This window comes from Fringilla coelebs (genome assembly GCF_963513975.1).
Source record: "Fringilla coelebs genome assembly, chromosome: 6".
Classification (NCBI taxonomy): Eukaryota; Metazoa; Chordata; class Aves; order Passeriformes; family Fringillidae; genus Fringilla; species Fringilla coelebs.
In genome coordinates this window covers 1323359-1336364 of record NC_140034.1, presented here as the reverse complement: position 1 = coordinate 1336364, position 13006 = coordinate 1323359, and the positions used below count along the sequence as shown (strand labels likewise).

At 46.9% G+C, this 13006-nt stretch overlaps 1 protein-coding gene across 2 annotated transcripts in view; it reads left to right on the top strand.

Moving 5' to 3' along the window:
* Positions 1-13006, top strand: part of MDGA2 (MAM domain containing glycosylphosphatidylinositol anchor 2) — a gene marked incomplete at both ends in the record, with an annotated part of 211291 nt that overhangs the window by 195828 nt on the left and 2457 nt on the right. For both annotated transcript variants that reach the window (XM_084207384.1, XM_084207383.1), the window contains 3 exons: positions 3140-3295; positions 6165-6323; positions 10393-10523. In XM_084207384.1, the coding sequence (XP_084063510.1) occupies positions 3140-3295; positions 6165-6323; positions 10393-10523 (446 nt within the window). The remainder of the gene's footprint in view (positions 1-3139; positions 3296-6164; positions 6324-10392; positions 10524-13006) is intronic.

Genomic DNA, 13006 nt, shown 5'->3' with positions numbered 1-13006 from the left:
ATGGCTGGAGCACCTGTGGAAGAGCTGCTTGTTCCTCCTGCCCTCCTGCTCAGCAATTAACAGCTCCAGACCACCCAGATCTATTTAAATGCTCCTACAAAAGTACGAAGCAAAGCCCGAGGAGCTTTTTTCCATTTTTCTTCTTCTGTCACTTTTTAAGGAGTGTTCATTGCCAAGAACATTTAGCACTAACCTTTTCCAAGGTATTCCACATGAAATCAATGTTTGACTATTAAATAAATGGCAAACTTTTACTCTTTTTTTTTTTCCTCATCTGGCCTGAATATTTATTTTATTTTTTTTCTTCACCTCAGGAAAAAATCGTTTGTTCTGCTGATGTGGAATTTCTTAATGAAGCTCTGAGGGCAGAAGACATTTATGCAGCTTTTAAGGCACTGGAGGGGCAGTGCAGAAAGTGCTGAATGGCTGAAAATTCCTGCTTTTGTTCACTTTGCTCCAGGACTGGATCTGGGAATCAAAACTTTTCTCCTCCACTCAAATTTTGCCTTTTAGTTTCATCCCTTTGTGTAGAAGCAGCATCTTCTGTTGCAGGAAGATGCAAAAGTGGAGGTGGAAGCAAGATCCACAAAATGTTGGGCAAACCAAGAGAATTTGGAGCTCAGGTGGTGTAAAAAGAATTCCTGGAGAGGCACAGCTGGCACTTTGTTCAGAGAGCTTTGTTTGAGTTTTGGAACATTCCAAGAGCCTTGGTGGGGTCTTGGAATTCCCTTGGATATTCCTGGGATAAAGAGGAGATGTCGATCGGTCGACGTCTCTCCTGAAGGATTTGGGTACAATCATGGAACCATCAAAGGATCAGGGGCTGTTTTGGGTTGGTGGGACCTGAATCCCATCCCATCCCTTCCCACACCTCCCACTGCCCCAGGCTGCTCCAGCCCCAGGGTCCAGCCTGGCCTTGGGCACTCACAGGGATCCAGGGGCAGCCCCAGCTGCTCTGGAATTCCATCCCAGCCCCTCCCAGGCAGGAATTCCCTCACTGTTGCCCAGAGCAGCTCCCACCGTGCTGAGTTCCAGGGATAACCAGAATCCCCCACCCTGCTCAGGTCAGCAGGGAAGGAGCTGTGCTTTGGGGAATGAATTCTCCTGGGGATCTGGGGATGTTGGTGGATTTCCTGGGAAGCCAAATCAGTCTGCACGAGGTGCTGAGAGCTGAGGAGGTTCCTGGGAACTGCATTCCAGTGATGAGCTGGGTTTATAGGATTGTGTTTTATACTGATGGTCCTGGAGGGGCACAGAATCCCAGGATGGATCAGGCTGGAAGGGGCCACAGAGGGTCACTGGTGCCACTGCCTGCCCAGGGCACAGGATTGTGTCCCTGTGGCTCTGGGATATCCCAGGGAGGAGACTCCAGCCCCTCTCTGGGCTCTGCTCAGGGCAGGAGTTCTGCTCCTGTGCCAGGGAATTCCTGGGATCAGCCCCTGCCCGTGGCTCTGGGGCCATTGCTGGGTCTGGAGCAGAGCCTGGGCCTGCTCTGACCTCTGCACACAGGGACAGACAGACAGGGACAGACACAGGGATGAGGGTCTCTCTCAGCTGGGGCTCCTCTCCAGGCTCAGCAGCCCCAGCTCCCTCAGCCTTTCCTGGGCACAGAGATGCTCCAGCCCTTCCTCATCCTCACATCCCTCCTCTGGACCAGAGCCAGGAGCTCCAGATCCTCCTGTCCTGCTGATCCCAGAGCTGGACACAGCACTCCAGATGTGCCCAGGGCTGAGCAGAAGGGCAGGATCCCCCCTGACCTCCTCCCTGATCCCCCCTGGACTCCTTTGGTCACATGTTGTTCTTTGAAAAGGCAGGAGGAGAACCAGGAATATTTGGAAATCACTCCGAGTGCATCCTGTGGTTTAAAGTGAAATTTCCAAGCTTATTTCTGAGCCTGCAGCATCACCTGAGTGTTGCAGCACTAAGCTGCAGGTCCCTCTCTCCTCACTGATTAACAGGGAAGCTCCAGTGGCTTAAGTGGATTTAGAGCTCCCCAAAAGCCCAAACCTGCAAACATTTATCCACCTTCTCAGTTTAACAGGGATGAACAATCCCCCGACACCGGGGGTTTGAGTTTCTCCTACCAATGAATATAAATTGCACCCCTCCAAGCTGACACCATGCAGGCAGCTGCCTTCTCCCTGGAGAAGAGAGATTTCCTTCTTTTCTCAGATAAATCAATGGACTTTGCAGAAAGAGTAAACTCAGCAGGAATTGTTCATGCAGTGAAATTCAGGTTTTGCATGTTCTACTCCACGGGGCCTTGTTATGCTCTGAGTGAGAACTGAACCTCCAAGCTGGGCTTTGTTTTGGATCTTAAATTACAGGAGGAATTTCTCATCCCGTCATCACCCAGCAGGGCAGATCACTGGGATCACTGGGCTCTCACAATTCCATGCAGGAGAGGATCCCAGGAATCCTCCTCAGGGTTCTTGGCAATTTTTATTCTTTAGACCGACGTATTTACCACTTTGTTCAAATGCATCACAGAAATCTCAGTGAAAATCCAGGAGCTGTGTCCAGGACATGATACACTCACCTCTCCTTCCCATATGGATTCAGATATTCCTCCCAGGAAATTGTTATGATAATCTGGTGATGGGGACTCAGTTCTCCTGGTATCCCTTCATGTGCTGCAATGTCCTGATTTTTAGACATTTCCTTCATGTCTATCCCAAAGCTCCTTTGTCTCATTTTAGCCACTTCTTCCTTTTCCATCCCTATTGAAATGCAGGATAATTGAGGAGATGCCACTTGGAGAAAATGTTTGCAATTTGAAAAGCTGCTGTCTCTAATTCCTAAACCACATTAACCCACTTCCCACATTTTTTCCCCCCATATTTAATGTCTTATGGGAATGACGCTGTTCTCCCTGGCTTGTTAGAAATGTAAAAAGAGACAACACCTCTAAAAACCACTGTATAAATCTGAATATATGAGGTGGAGGAGCTCTACACAAAGATATAAATATAATTTCAATTTCACCAGCACAAATCAATGACCCTGATTTATTTCTTTTTTTTTTTTTTTTTGTTGAGCTTGCTGCTAAAGAAAACTGTGGATAATTGACAAGGAGTTTGAAAAATAAGGATCGGATGGCAAACCTCGGCCAGTGAATTCCTGTTATTTGTTTTGGCAGGAGAGTTCCACTGTGGCTTTGAGGATGGGAACATTTGCCTTTTCACTCAAGATGACACCGACAACTTTGACTGGACAAAACAAAGCACTGCCACGAGGGACACGAAATACACCCCCAACACGGGGCCCAACGCCGACCGCACCGGCTCCAAGGAGGGTATGTGGGAATGTGGGAATGTGGGAAAAGGGAACTGTCCAGGACAGGCACTTCAGCCACTTCCTGGTCATGGAATCCCCGATGGATTGGGATAGGAAAGGATTCAAGTTCATTTTGTCCCACCCCTGCCAGGGCAGGGACACAGAATCACAGAATCACTGGGTTGGGAGAGACCTTCAGGATCATCGAGTCCAGCCCAGCCCCAACAGCCCAACTCAACCCTGGCCCCCAGTGCCACATCCAGGCTTTGTTAAACACACCCAGGGATGGGGACTCCACCACCTCCCTGGGCAGAACATTCCAGAACTTTATCACTCTTTCAGTGAAAAACTTCTTCCACTGTCCCAGGCTGCTCCAGCCCCAGTGTCCAGCCTGGCCTTGGGCACTGCCAGGGATCCAGGGGCAGCCACAGCTGCTCTGGCAATCCCAGCCCAGCCAGGAATTCCCAGTTCCCAATCTCCCACCCATCCCTGCCCTCTGGCACTGGGAGCCATTCCCTGGCTCCTGTCCCTCCATCCCTTGTCCCCAGTCCCTCTCCAGCTCTCCTGGAGCCCTTCAGGCCCTGCCAGGTTCTCTAAGTTCAGACCAAGATCCTTCAAGGGCTTCCAGAAGGAATTACCGGTGCTGAGGAGTGACAGGTCCCAAAGCACAACCCCTGATGGTGCCATTCCCACCTTGCCTCATTTTTATTGTTCCATTTTCAAAGTGATTCCCTTCATAATAAACTCTAGTGGGGCAATCTGGTTCATCTTAAAATATTCTCCTGCTTTCCATCATTTGAATTCTCCCTTGGGCTCTCTCAGCCCGTCACAACGAGGTGGTTTTTGCCCCATTTTTGCTCTAGCTACTGTTCAAATGTGCAGTTTTCAATCTGCTGCCCCTGTTAACGTGTGCTCCTGACTGCAGTGGGGATTTGCATTTGAAAAGTCCAACACATCGAGCTGAATTTACCCAGACCTGCAGTAATTCCTGCTATTTTATTGTGTGCACTTCCAAAGGGGAAAAATTCACCCTGCACCACATTCATTTGGTTGGATTAATTCAATAATATCTCTTTGGTTGGCACTTCCAGCAATGAAATAAATGGATATTGTCTTCTCTGGGATTGACGGGGCAAGTTGAAAATATTCCTTGAAAAGTTTCCATCATGATATTTTCCCTTTATTTTACAAGTCATGTTTCCAGGGAAAAATCCCCTCTCAGGACTGAAGGCTGAACCCCTTCACCCCTTCAGATTTTGTGCAAAGATTCATCAGTTTGGAGATGTTTTCCAGCTCTGGTCTGCTTCCTGGATTTTAATTTTCATGGAAAACACAGCTTTGGAGCCGCTCTTGGAAACACAGGTGCTTCATGAAGGAAAAAAATGAGTCCCAGAAATGACATGGTGGGAGATGGAAGTGAGAACTTTATCAGGATGCTTGATAATTCCAAGGTGTTCCTGCATTTATCTGTGTTGGATGTAGAAGGTCTCATCCCAAGGATTTCCCTTTGGATTTTTCCAGGTTTTTGCATGTACATTGAGATGTCCCAGGTGTTGAAGGTCACATCCAAAGGACTTCCCTTTGGATTTTTCCAGGGTTTTCCCTGTACATCAAGATGTCCTGGCTGTTGAGGGCCTCATGCTAAGGATTTCTATCTGTGTTGGGGTTTGAGGGCCTCAACCCAAAGATTTCCCTTTGGATTTTCCAGGTTTTTACATGTACATCAAGACTCCTGTGTGTTGAGGACCTCATCCCAATGGTTTCCCTTTGGATTTTTCCAGGTTTTCAAATGTACACAGGTGTTGAAGGCCTCATCCCACTGATTTCCCTTTGGATTTTCCAGGTTTTCACACATACAGAGATGATGAGGGCCTCATCCCAATGGTTTCGTGTTGGATTTTCCCAGGTTTTTACATGTACATCGAGACATCTCAGGTGTTGGGGGCCTCATCCCATTGACTTCCTTTTGGATTTTTCTTGTTTTTCACATGTACACAGGTGTTGTGGGCCTCATCCCACTGATTTCCCTTTGGATTTTCCCAGGTTTTTACATGTACGTTGAGATGTCCCAGGTGCTGAAGACCTCATCCTAAGGATTTCCTGTTGGATTTTCCCAGGTTTTCACATGTACATCGAGACATCTCAGGTGTTGAAGGCCTCATCCCACTGATTTCCCTTTGGATTTTTCCAGGTTTTCACACGTACACGGATGTTGAAGGCCTCATCCCACTGATTTCCCTTTGGATTTTTCCCAACTTTTCACATGTACACAGATGATGAGGGCCTCATCCCACTCATTTCCTGTTGGATTTTTCCAGGTTTTTACATGTACATCGAGACATCTCAGGTGTTGAAAGCCTCATCCCAAAGACTTCCAGTTGGATTTTTCCCATTTTTCACATGTACACAGATGTTGAGGGCCTCATCCCAAAGATTTCCCTTTGGATTTTTCCCATTTTTCACAGGTACACAGGTGTTGAAGGCCTCATCCCACTGATTTCCTGTTGGATTTTTCACGTCCACAGATGTTGAGGGCCTCATCCCACTGATTTCCCTTTGGATTTTTCCCAACTTTTCACATGTACACAGATGATGAGGGCCTCATCCCACTCATTTCCTGTTGGATTTTCCCAGGTTTTTACATGTACATCGAGACATCTCAGGTGTTGAAGGCCTCATCCTAAGGATTTCCTGTTGGATTTTTCCAGGTTTTCACACGTCCACAGATGTTGAGGACCTCATCCCACTGATTTCCCTTTGGATTTTTCCAGCTTTTCACGCGTACACAGATGATGAGGGCCTCATCCCACTGATTTCCCTTTGGATTTTTCACATGTACAGAGATGTTGAGGGCCTCATCCCACTGATTTCCCTTTGGATTTTCCCAGGTTTTTACATGTACATCGAGACGTCCCGGCCCAGGCTGGAGGGGGAGAAGGCTCGACTCGTCAGCCCCGTTTTCAGCGTCGCTCCCAAAAATCCCTACGGAGCCACCAACACCGCCTACTGCTTCAGCTTCTACTATCACATGTATGGACAGCACATAGGTGAGAGAAAGCCAATTCCTCTGGGAAAAATAGCTGGGAAAAATTCCTCTTGTTTGAAGGAAAAAGCGTGGGAAGAGTGCCAGATCCTCTGAGAGCCCTGGCATCACTCAGGGAGGTGCTTGAGGGCATCCAGATCGTGGCAACATTCTGTTTTCCATTAATGTTGGAAGGAGGATGTTCCCTCTTGCAGCTGGGAAGTGTTTCCTGCATCAGTGAGGTGTTGGGCAGGGAATTGCGTGGGAATCCCATTGATCTGAATGGGAATTTTAGGGCCTGGCAAGGGAAAAGTTGATTTTAACAAGGATTTGTCCTGGTTCTAATGGGATTTTTTAGGCATTCCTGGGTAGAATCAGGATCAGGCAGGAAGCAGCAGTGTTCCTCAGGTGTTTCTTGTGGAAAAGTTACGGAAAAATTTGCTGTAAAGCCACAGGTATTTTGATTTTCAAGGCGTATCTCTGAGTTTCTTCAGCATTTCTGACTGGATTCAGTATCAGGCAGGGAGCAGCAGCATTCCTCACGTATTTCCCATGGAAAAGCCATGGAGAATTCTGCAGGAATACAGATTTTCAAGGAGTTAGTTTGAGTGTTTTTGGCATTCCTGACTGGATTCGGGATCAGGCAGGGAGCATCTGCATCCCTTTGGTGTTTCCTGTGGAAAAGTCATGGAGAATTTGCTCCAAAACTGCAGGAATGTGGATTTTCAAGGGGTATCTGTGAGTGTTTTAAGCATTCCTGGTGGATTTGGGATCAGGCAGGGAGCAGCTTCATTCCTCATGCATTTCCCATGGAAAAGATGCGGAAAAGTTGCTGTAAAGCCACAGGTATTTTGATTTTCAAGGCGTATCTCTGAGTTTCTTCAGCATTTCTGACTGGATTCAGTATCAGGCAGGGAGCAGCAGCATTCCTCACGTATTTCCCATGGAAAAGCCATGGAGAATTCTGCAGGAATACAGATTTTCAAGGAGTTAGTTTGAGTGTTTTTGGCATTCCTGACTGGATTCGGGATCAGGCAGGGAGCATCTGCATCCCTTTGGTGTTTCCTGTGGAAAAGTCATGGAAAATTTGCTCCAAAACTGCAGGAATGTGGATTTTCAAGGGGTATCTGTGAGTGTTTTAAGCATTCCTGGTGGATTTGGGATCAGGCAGGGAGCAGCTTCATTCCTCATGCATTTCCCATGGAAAAGACATGAAAAAACTGCTGTAAAGCCACAGGTATTTGGATTTTCAAGGTGTATCTCAGTTTTTTCAGCATTTCTGACTGGATTCAGGATCAGGCAGGGAGAAGCAGCACTCCTCATGTATTTCCCATGGAAAAGTCATGGAGAATCTGCTCTAAAGCCAAATCCTAAAGGAATTTGGATTTTCAAGGAGTGAGTGTTTTAAGCATTCCTGATGGATTTGGGATCAGGCAGGGAGAAGCAGCACTCCTCATGTATTTCCCATGGAAAAGTCATGGAGAATCTGCTCTAAAGCCAAATCCTAAAGGAATTTGGATTTTCAAGGAGTGAGTGTTTTAAGCATTCCTGATGGATTTGGGATCAGGCAGGGAGCATCTGCATTCCTCATGTGTTTCCTGTGGAAAAGTCATGACAAATTTCCTCACACACTGCAGGAATTTGGATTTTCAAAGGGTACCTGCCAGTCTTTTTTTAGTCCTCCCTCTTTTAACACCCACATTTAATTTCTTTTTGCAGTACCAAAAAAAAAAAAAAAAAAAAGAAAAAAGAAAAAAAAGTGGGAAAATATAAAAGCCCAAACAACAAAAATCCAATTTTTGGAAGTCCTTTGCGGGTTTCTTGGTGCTCCCAATGTGCCAAGAGTTTTTCCAATGTCAGAGTGACCTGGTTTGATGTATTTTTATCTCTATTTCAAGGGCAAACTCATCCTCCCAGAGAGTTCTGGTGCTTGCTTTGTCCGAGCTCCCCCTGCCCCCAGGCAGAGCTCAGATTTTAAGCAGAGCAGACAAGAGCACTCAGGTTGGGTTTTTTTTTGTCTCTGTGCTGCAGGAAGGTGGGTGCAGCTCCAGGTTGGAATTCTCCTGGCTCTGTGCTGGGTTTTTTATTGGAGGGAAGGGATTCAGCCACCCCATGCTGGGAGAAAATATAGAAATTGCAATATCTGGTCATATTGTGGTCGTTTATTTATGGTGTGTTATGAAGAAAAAATTACAAACATCAAGGGTCAAAGAGTGTTTCTGTATTCTAAAAGTTCGAAAGTATTCTGGAAGTTTTATTCTACTTCTTATTATTCTTCCTTTTAATTACTATTAATAAATTTTTCTTTATACCCTTTTAAAGTTTTAAACCTACTTTACCTTTCTCCTAATCCTACATCACAGCAAAAGTAAAACAATTAGTAATTAACCAACACTAAACCCCCACACTCATTAATACATTAACCAAAAAATCTCAAATTAACAAACCAAAACCACAACATGTATGAATATAGAAATGAATATAAAAATATAAATAAATATAACTATAATTATAAATAAATATTAATATTTGGAGGAGGGATGAGGCTGAGCAGCATTCCCAGCCCTGCTCCAAACACCTGGGCTGGGTGAAGGAATCCCTTTGCAATCCCTTTCTGGTTTAGGCTTTTCCCTGCTTTGTGTGGAGGCAGAGCCAGACTTTCCTCTCCAGATCCCATTTCCTTTGTGCCCATTCCCTGCATTCCAGGGGGGATCACAGAGCTGCTCCTGATTCTCCCTTCCCAGCTCCTTCAGAGGAGAAGGATGATCCCATTCCAGTCCCATTCCAGTCCCATTCCAATCCCATTCCAGTCCCATTCCAGTCCCATTCCAGTCCCATTCCAATCCCATTCCACTTCCATTCCAATCCCATTCCAATCCCATTCCAGTCCCATTCCAGTCCCATTCCAGTCCCCTTCCAGTCCCATTCCAGTCCCATTCCAATCCCATTCCAGTCCCATTCCAGTCCCATTCCAATCCCATTCCACTCCCATTCCAGTCCCATTCCAATCCCATTCCAGTCCCATTCCAATCCCATTCCAATCCCATTCCGGTCCCATTCCAATCCCATTCCACTTCCATTCCAATCCCATTCCAGTCCCATTCCAATCCCATTCCACTCCCATTCCCCTCCCATTTTCTCTCCCTGGTGAAAAGGACATCAGGGGAATATTTCCTCCATTAAATCTCCAGTCTGATGTTTTCCAAGGTTCCAAGTTTGGCTTTAGCTGGGAATAAGAACTGTTCCTGAGCAGGTGCAGATCCAAGAGCCTTCCTTAGAATTTTTGGGATCTGCTGTGCCAGGCATCCCAAAAAACTGCTCCTGTGGGAATTTGGCTGTCTAAAAATCTCAGATTAAAAGAAATACACTGAATTTACAGAGCACAAAGAGACCTCACTGCCCCACGCACCTGCAGGCAACCACGGTGGCAAAGAGGAGCAAAACCCCCAAATCCTGTGAATTAATGAACCCAGAGAAATGAAATTTCTTATTTTTTGGTGCACCAAGAGATTCTGGTTCTGTTCATGCCTGCAGGTGACCCTGGTGTCAAAAATGTCCCTGCTGACAAAGGTGGCAAAAATGTCTGTAGGCAAAGGTGAAGCTCTGGGGGGTTTTCCTGCACAGGGATGGATTTTTGAGGTTTTTTGAGCTCAGAGAATGTTGTTGTTCTCCAGAAATATTCCCAAGGGCATCAGGTCTCTCCCTGAGATGGATCTGCCAGGTTCTGGAGAACTCTAGGAGTTTCCAGCAGAGGAAAGCTGGGCAGGCTTAAGAAGCAAGAACTCAGCACAAAACAACCAAATTGCTGATTTTGGATAAGGAGGTCTAATGCCAATTTCTTGCTCTAAACCACAGAAAATTCCTTCTTGCCTGTTTTCCCTGGAAATTTCATGCCTTGCCTGAGCTGCAGGATGGGTGCTCAGTTCCCCTCTGCTGGGAGCTCCCATCACCACTTCCCAGCTTTCCTGAATTTAAAAGGTTTTGAATTTATGCCAAGCAACTTCCACACCTCAAATCCATGGAAAGCAGGTGAGGAGGGTGCTGCAGCATCCAGGCAGAGCCTTCCCAACTCCAGTTCTGCTGCTGTTTTCCAGGAAGTTTGAATGTTTACCTGAGGCTCAAAGGCCAGACTGCCATAGAAAACCCCTTGTGGTCCTCGAGTGGGAATAAGGGACAGCACTGGAACCAAGCCCGGGTGAACATCAACCCCCCCACCTCATTCCAGGTAAGGCTGGCACCTCCAGGAACTGGGAATTCAGGGCTGGGAGGGAGGCTGGGAATATTGACCCTTTTCTTTGGGATTTCCCAGCTCTGGAGGCTGCTCATGGACGGATAATTGCTTTCCTTGAGCACCACGGAGCTTAATAATGCTTGAACTCAAAACACCTCCCAGCTTCCCAAAGATGCTGGGAGTGATTCCAGCAGGTTTTGATTTCAGATTAACTAGTGGAATTTAAATTATTGGCTGGGAGAAATTACTTAGGGCCCCTGTGTTAGAGGCTTTTGGAAATGCCTGGGTTTTCTGTGGGAAATGAATGATCTGGGAGCATGAGACACAGGGAGTTGTGACAGGTTTTTCACACATTCCCTGCTGGGGTTGACAGGGAGGTGCTGATGGACCTTTAGGGGCAGTTCCCAGGCGCACTGGGAGTTGTTTGGAACTGGAACACTCCCAAAAAAGCAGCTGCTGCCAGCAGGGCCTGCTGTGGGTGAGGTTGGGAATGTCCTCAGGGAATGTGGGAGTCACGAGCTCTGCCCTGAGTGCAGGGCTCTCCTCTGAGCCCTCTGTCACTTCCAGCTCTCCTAGGGGAGAAAATGTAATTTTGGGAAAAAGTCACAAGCTGGTTTGGGTTTGAAGTGACCTTGAATCCCATCCCATAAAATGCCATCTCATTCAATCCCATCCCATTCAGTCCCATCCCATCCAATCCCATCCCATTCAGTCCCATCCCATTAAATCCCATCCCATCCAATCCCATCCCATAAAATACCATCTCATTCAATCCCATCCCATTAAATCTCATTCATTCAATCCCATCCCATTCAATCCCATCCCATTCAATCCCATCCCATCCAATCCCATCCCATCGAATCCCATCCCATCCAATCCCATCCCATCCCATCCAATCCCATCCCATCCAATCCCATCCCATTCCACCCCTATCCTATTCCACACCTCCCACTATCCCAGGGTGCTCCAGGCCCCAGTGTACAACATGGCCTTGGAAGATTCCTTCAGTGCAATTCCAAACTGCTCTCCTAAAAATTTGCATCAGGCTTCACTTCCTTCATTTTCAGGGAACTCCTGATCCTGGCCCTTTGTGTTTATTTCCATGCATGAGAGGCATTAGCAGGAGAGAAAAGGTTTGGTCTGTGGGATTGCAGAGCAATTCCAAGGATGGGAATTAGAGGAAAATTGAGGCAGAGGGAGATGTGAAATACAGTGGGACATGAGAGAGCTGGGAATGTTCCCCTGGAGAGGAGAAGGCTCCAGGCAGAGCTCAGAGCCCCTGGCAGGGCCTGGAGGGGCTCCAGGAGAGCTGCAGAGGGACTGGGGACAAGGACAGAGGGACAGGACCAGGGAATGGCTGCCAGTGCCAGAGGGCAGGGATGGGTGGGAGATTGGGAACTGGGAATTCCTGGCTGGGCTGGGATTGCCAGAGCAGCTGTGGCTGCCCCTGGATCCCTGGCAGTGCCCAAGGCCAGGCTGGACACTGGGACACCCTGGGACAGTGGGAGGTGTCCCTGCCATGGACACTGGGACACCCTGGGACAGTGGGAGGTGTCCCTGCCATGGACACTGGGGCACCCTGGGACAGTGGGAGGTGTCCCTGCCATGGACACTGGGACACCCTGGGACAGTGGGAGGTGTCCCTGCCATGGACACTGGGACACCCTGGGACAGTGGGAGATGCTCCAGGTTGGGAGTCTGGGAGGTTTGATGGGAACACGATGTCAGGAATGAGAAGAGGAAATGCAGAGCTCAGGAACACTCAGAGCCCAGGCCAGGCGCAGAAATTCAGAGTGGTTGAGTTTTTCATTGGTGAAGTCAGGATAAATGCAAGAATTCTGAAGAGTGAAGGAGAGAAGTGATTTAATATCTGAGGATAACAAATGTCTTGGGAAAGAGAAGGAAGAGATGGATTTGAGGGGGTTTTGGAGACCTGGGAAAGGCTCTAGAAAATCAGTGAAGAATCAAACCCTTGGGCAGGAAAATACAAAAGATTTGGCAGCAGCAATCCAGGGGAGTGGAGGAGGGAGATTCCAAAGGGAAGCTCCTCTCCTTGTCTCTCACCTTTTACATTGTTATGTTTAAAGGTTTCCAGCATAAAATAAATGTAAAGCTCTGACCAAATATAACAAATAAATGTCAGAACTCTTGGAGCCTTAAATTATCTTTTTTTAGCATCTTTTGCATCACAGCAAATTTTATTTTCCATTTAGGAGTGTAAGTAGGAAGGAATATTAAGCTCCAAGTTAAATTTAAGGAGAGGGAATTGAAGTGAATCTTTGCAGTAAAACACTGCAGGACATGGAAATTAAAACTTTTTATAGGGTAATTTATAGAGGTAAAAGATTTTATACCTTGTCAGTCCCTGTGATATAGAACAAAGGTTTTGTTGTGAGGATCTGGGAGAACTGCAGTGCTTTAAATCTCCAAAAGTGCATAAATCTAGCTCAGATATTCTATATTTTTAAAGAATGAAC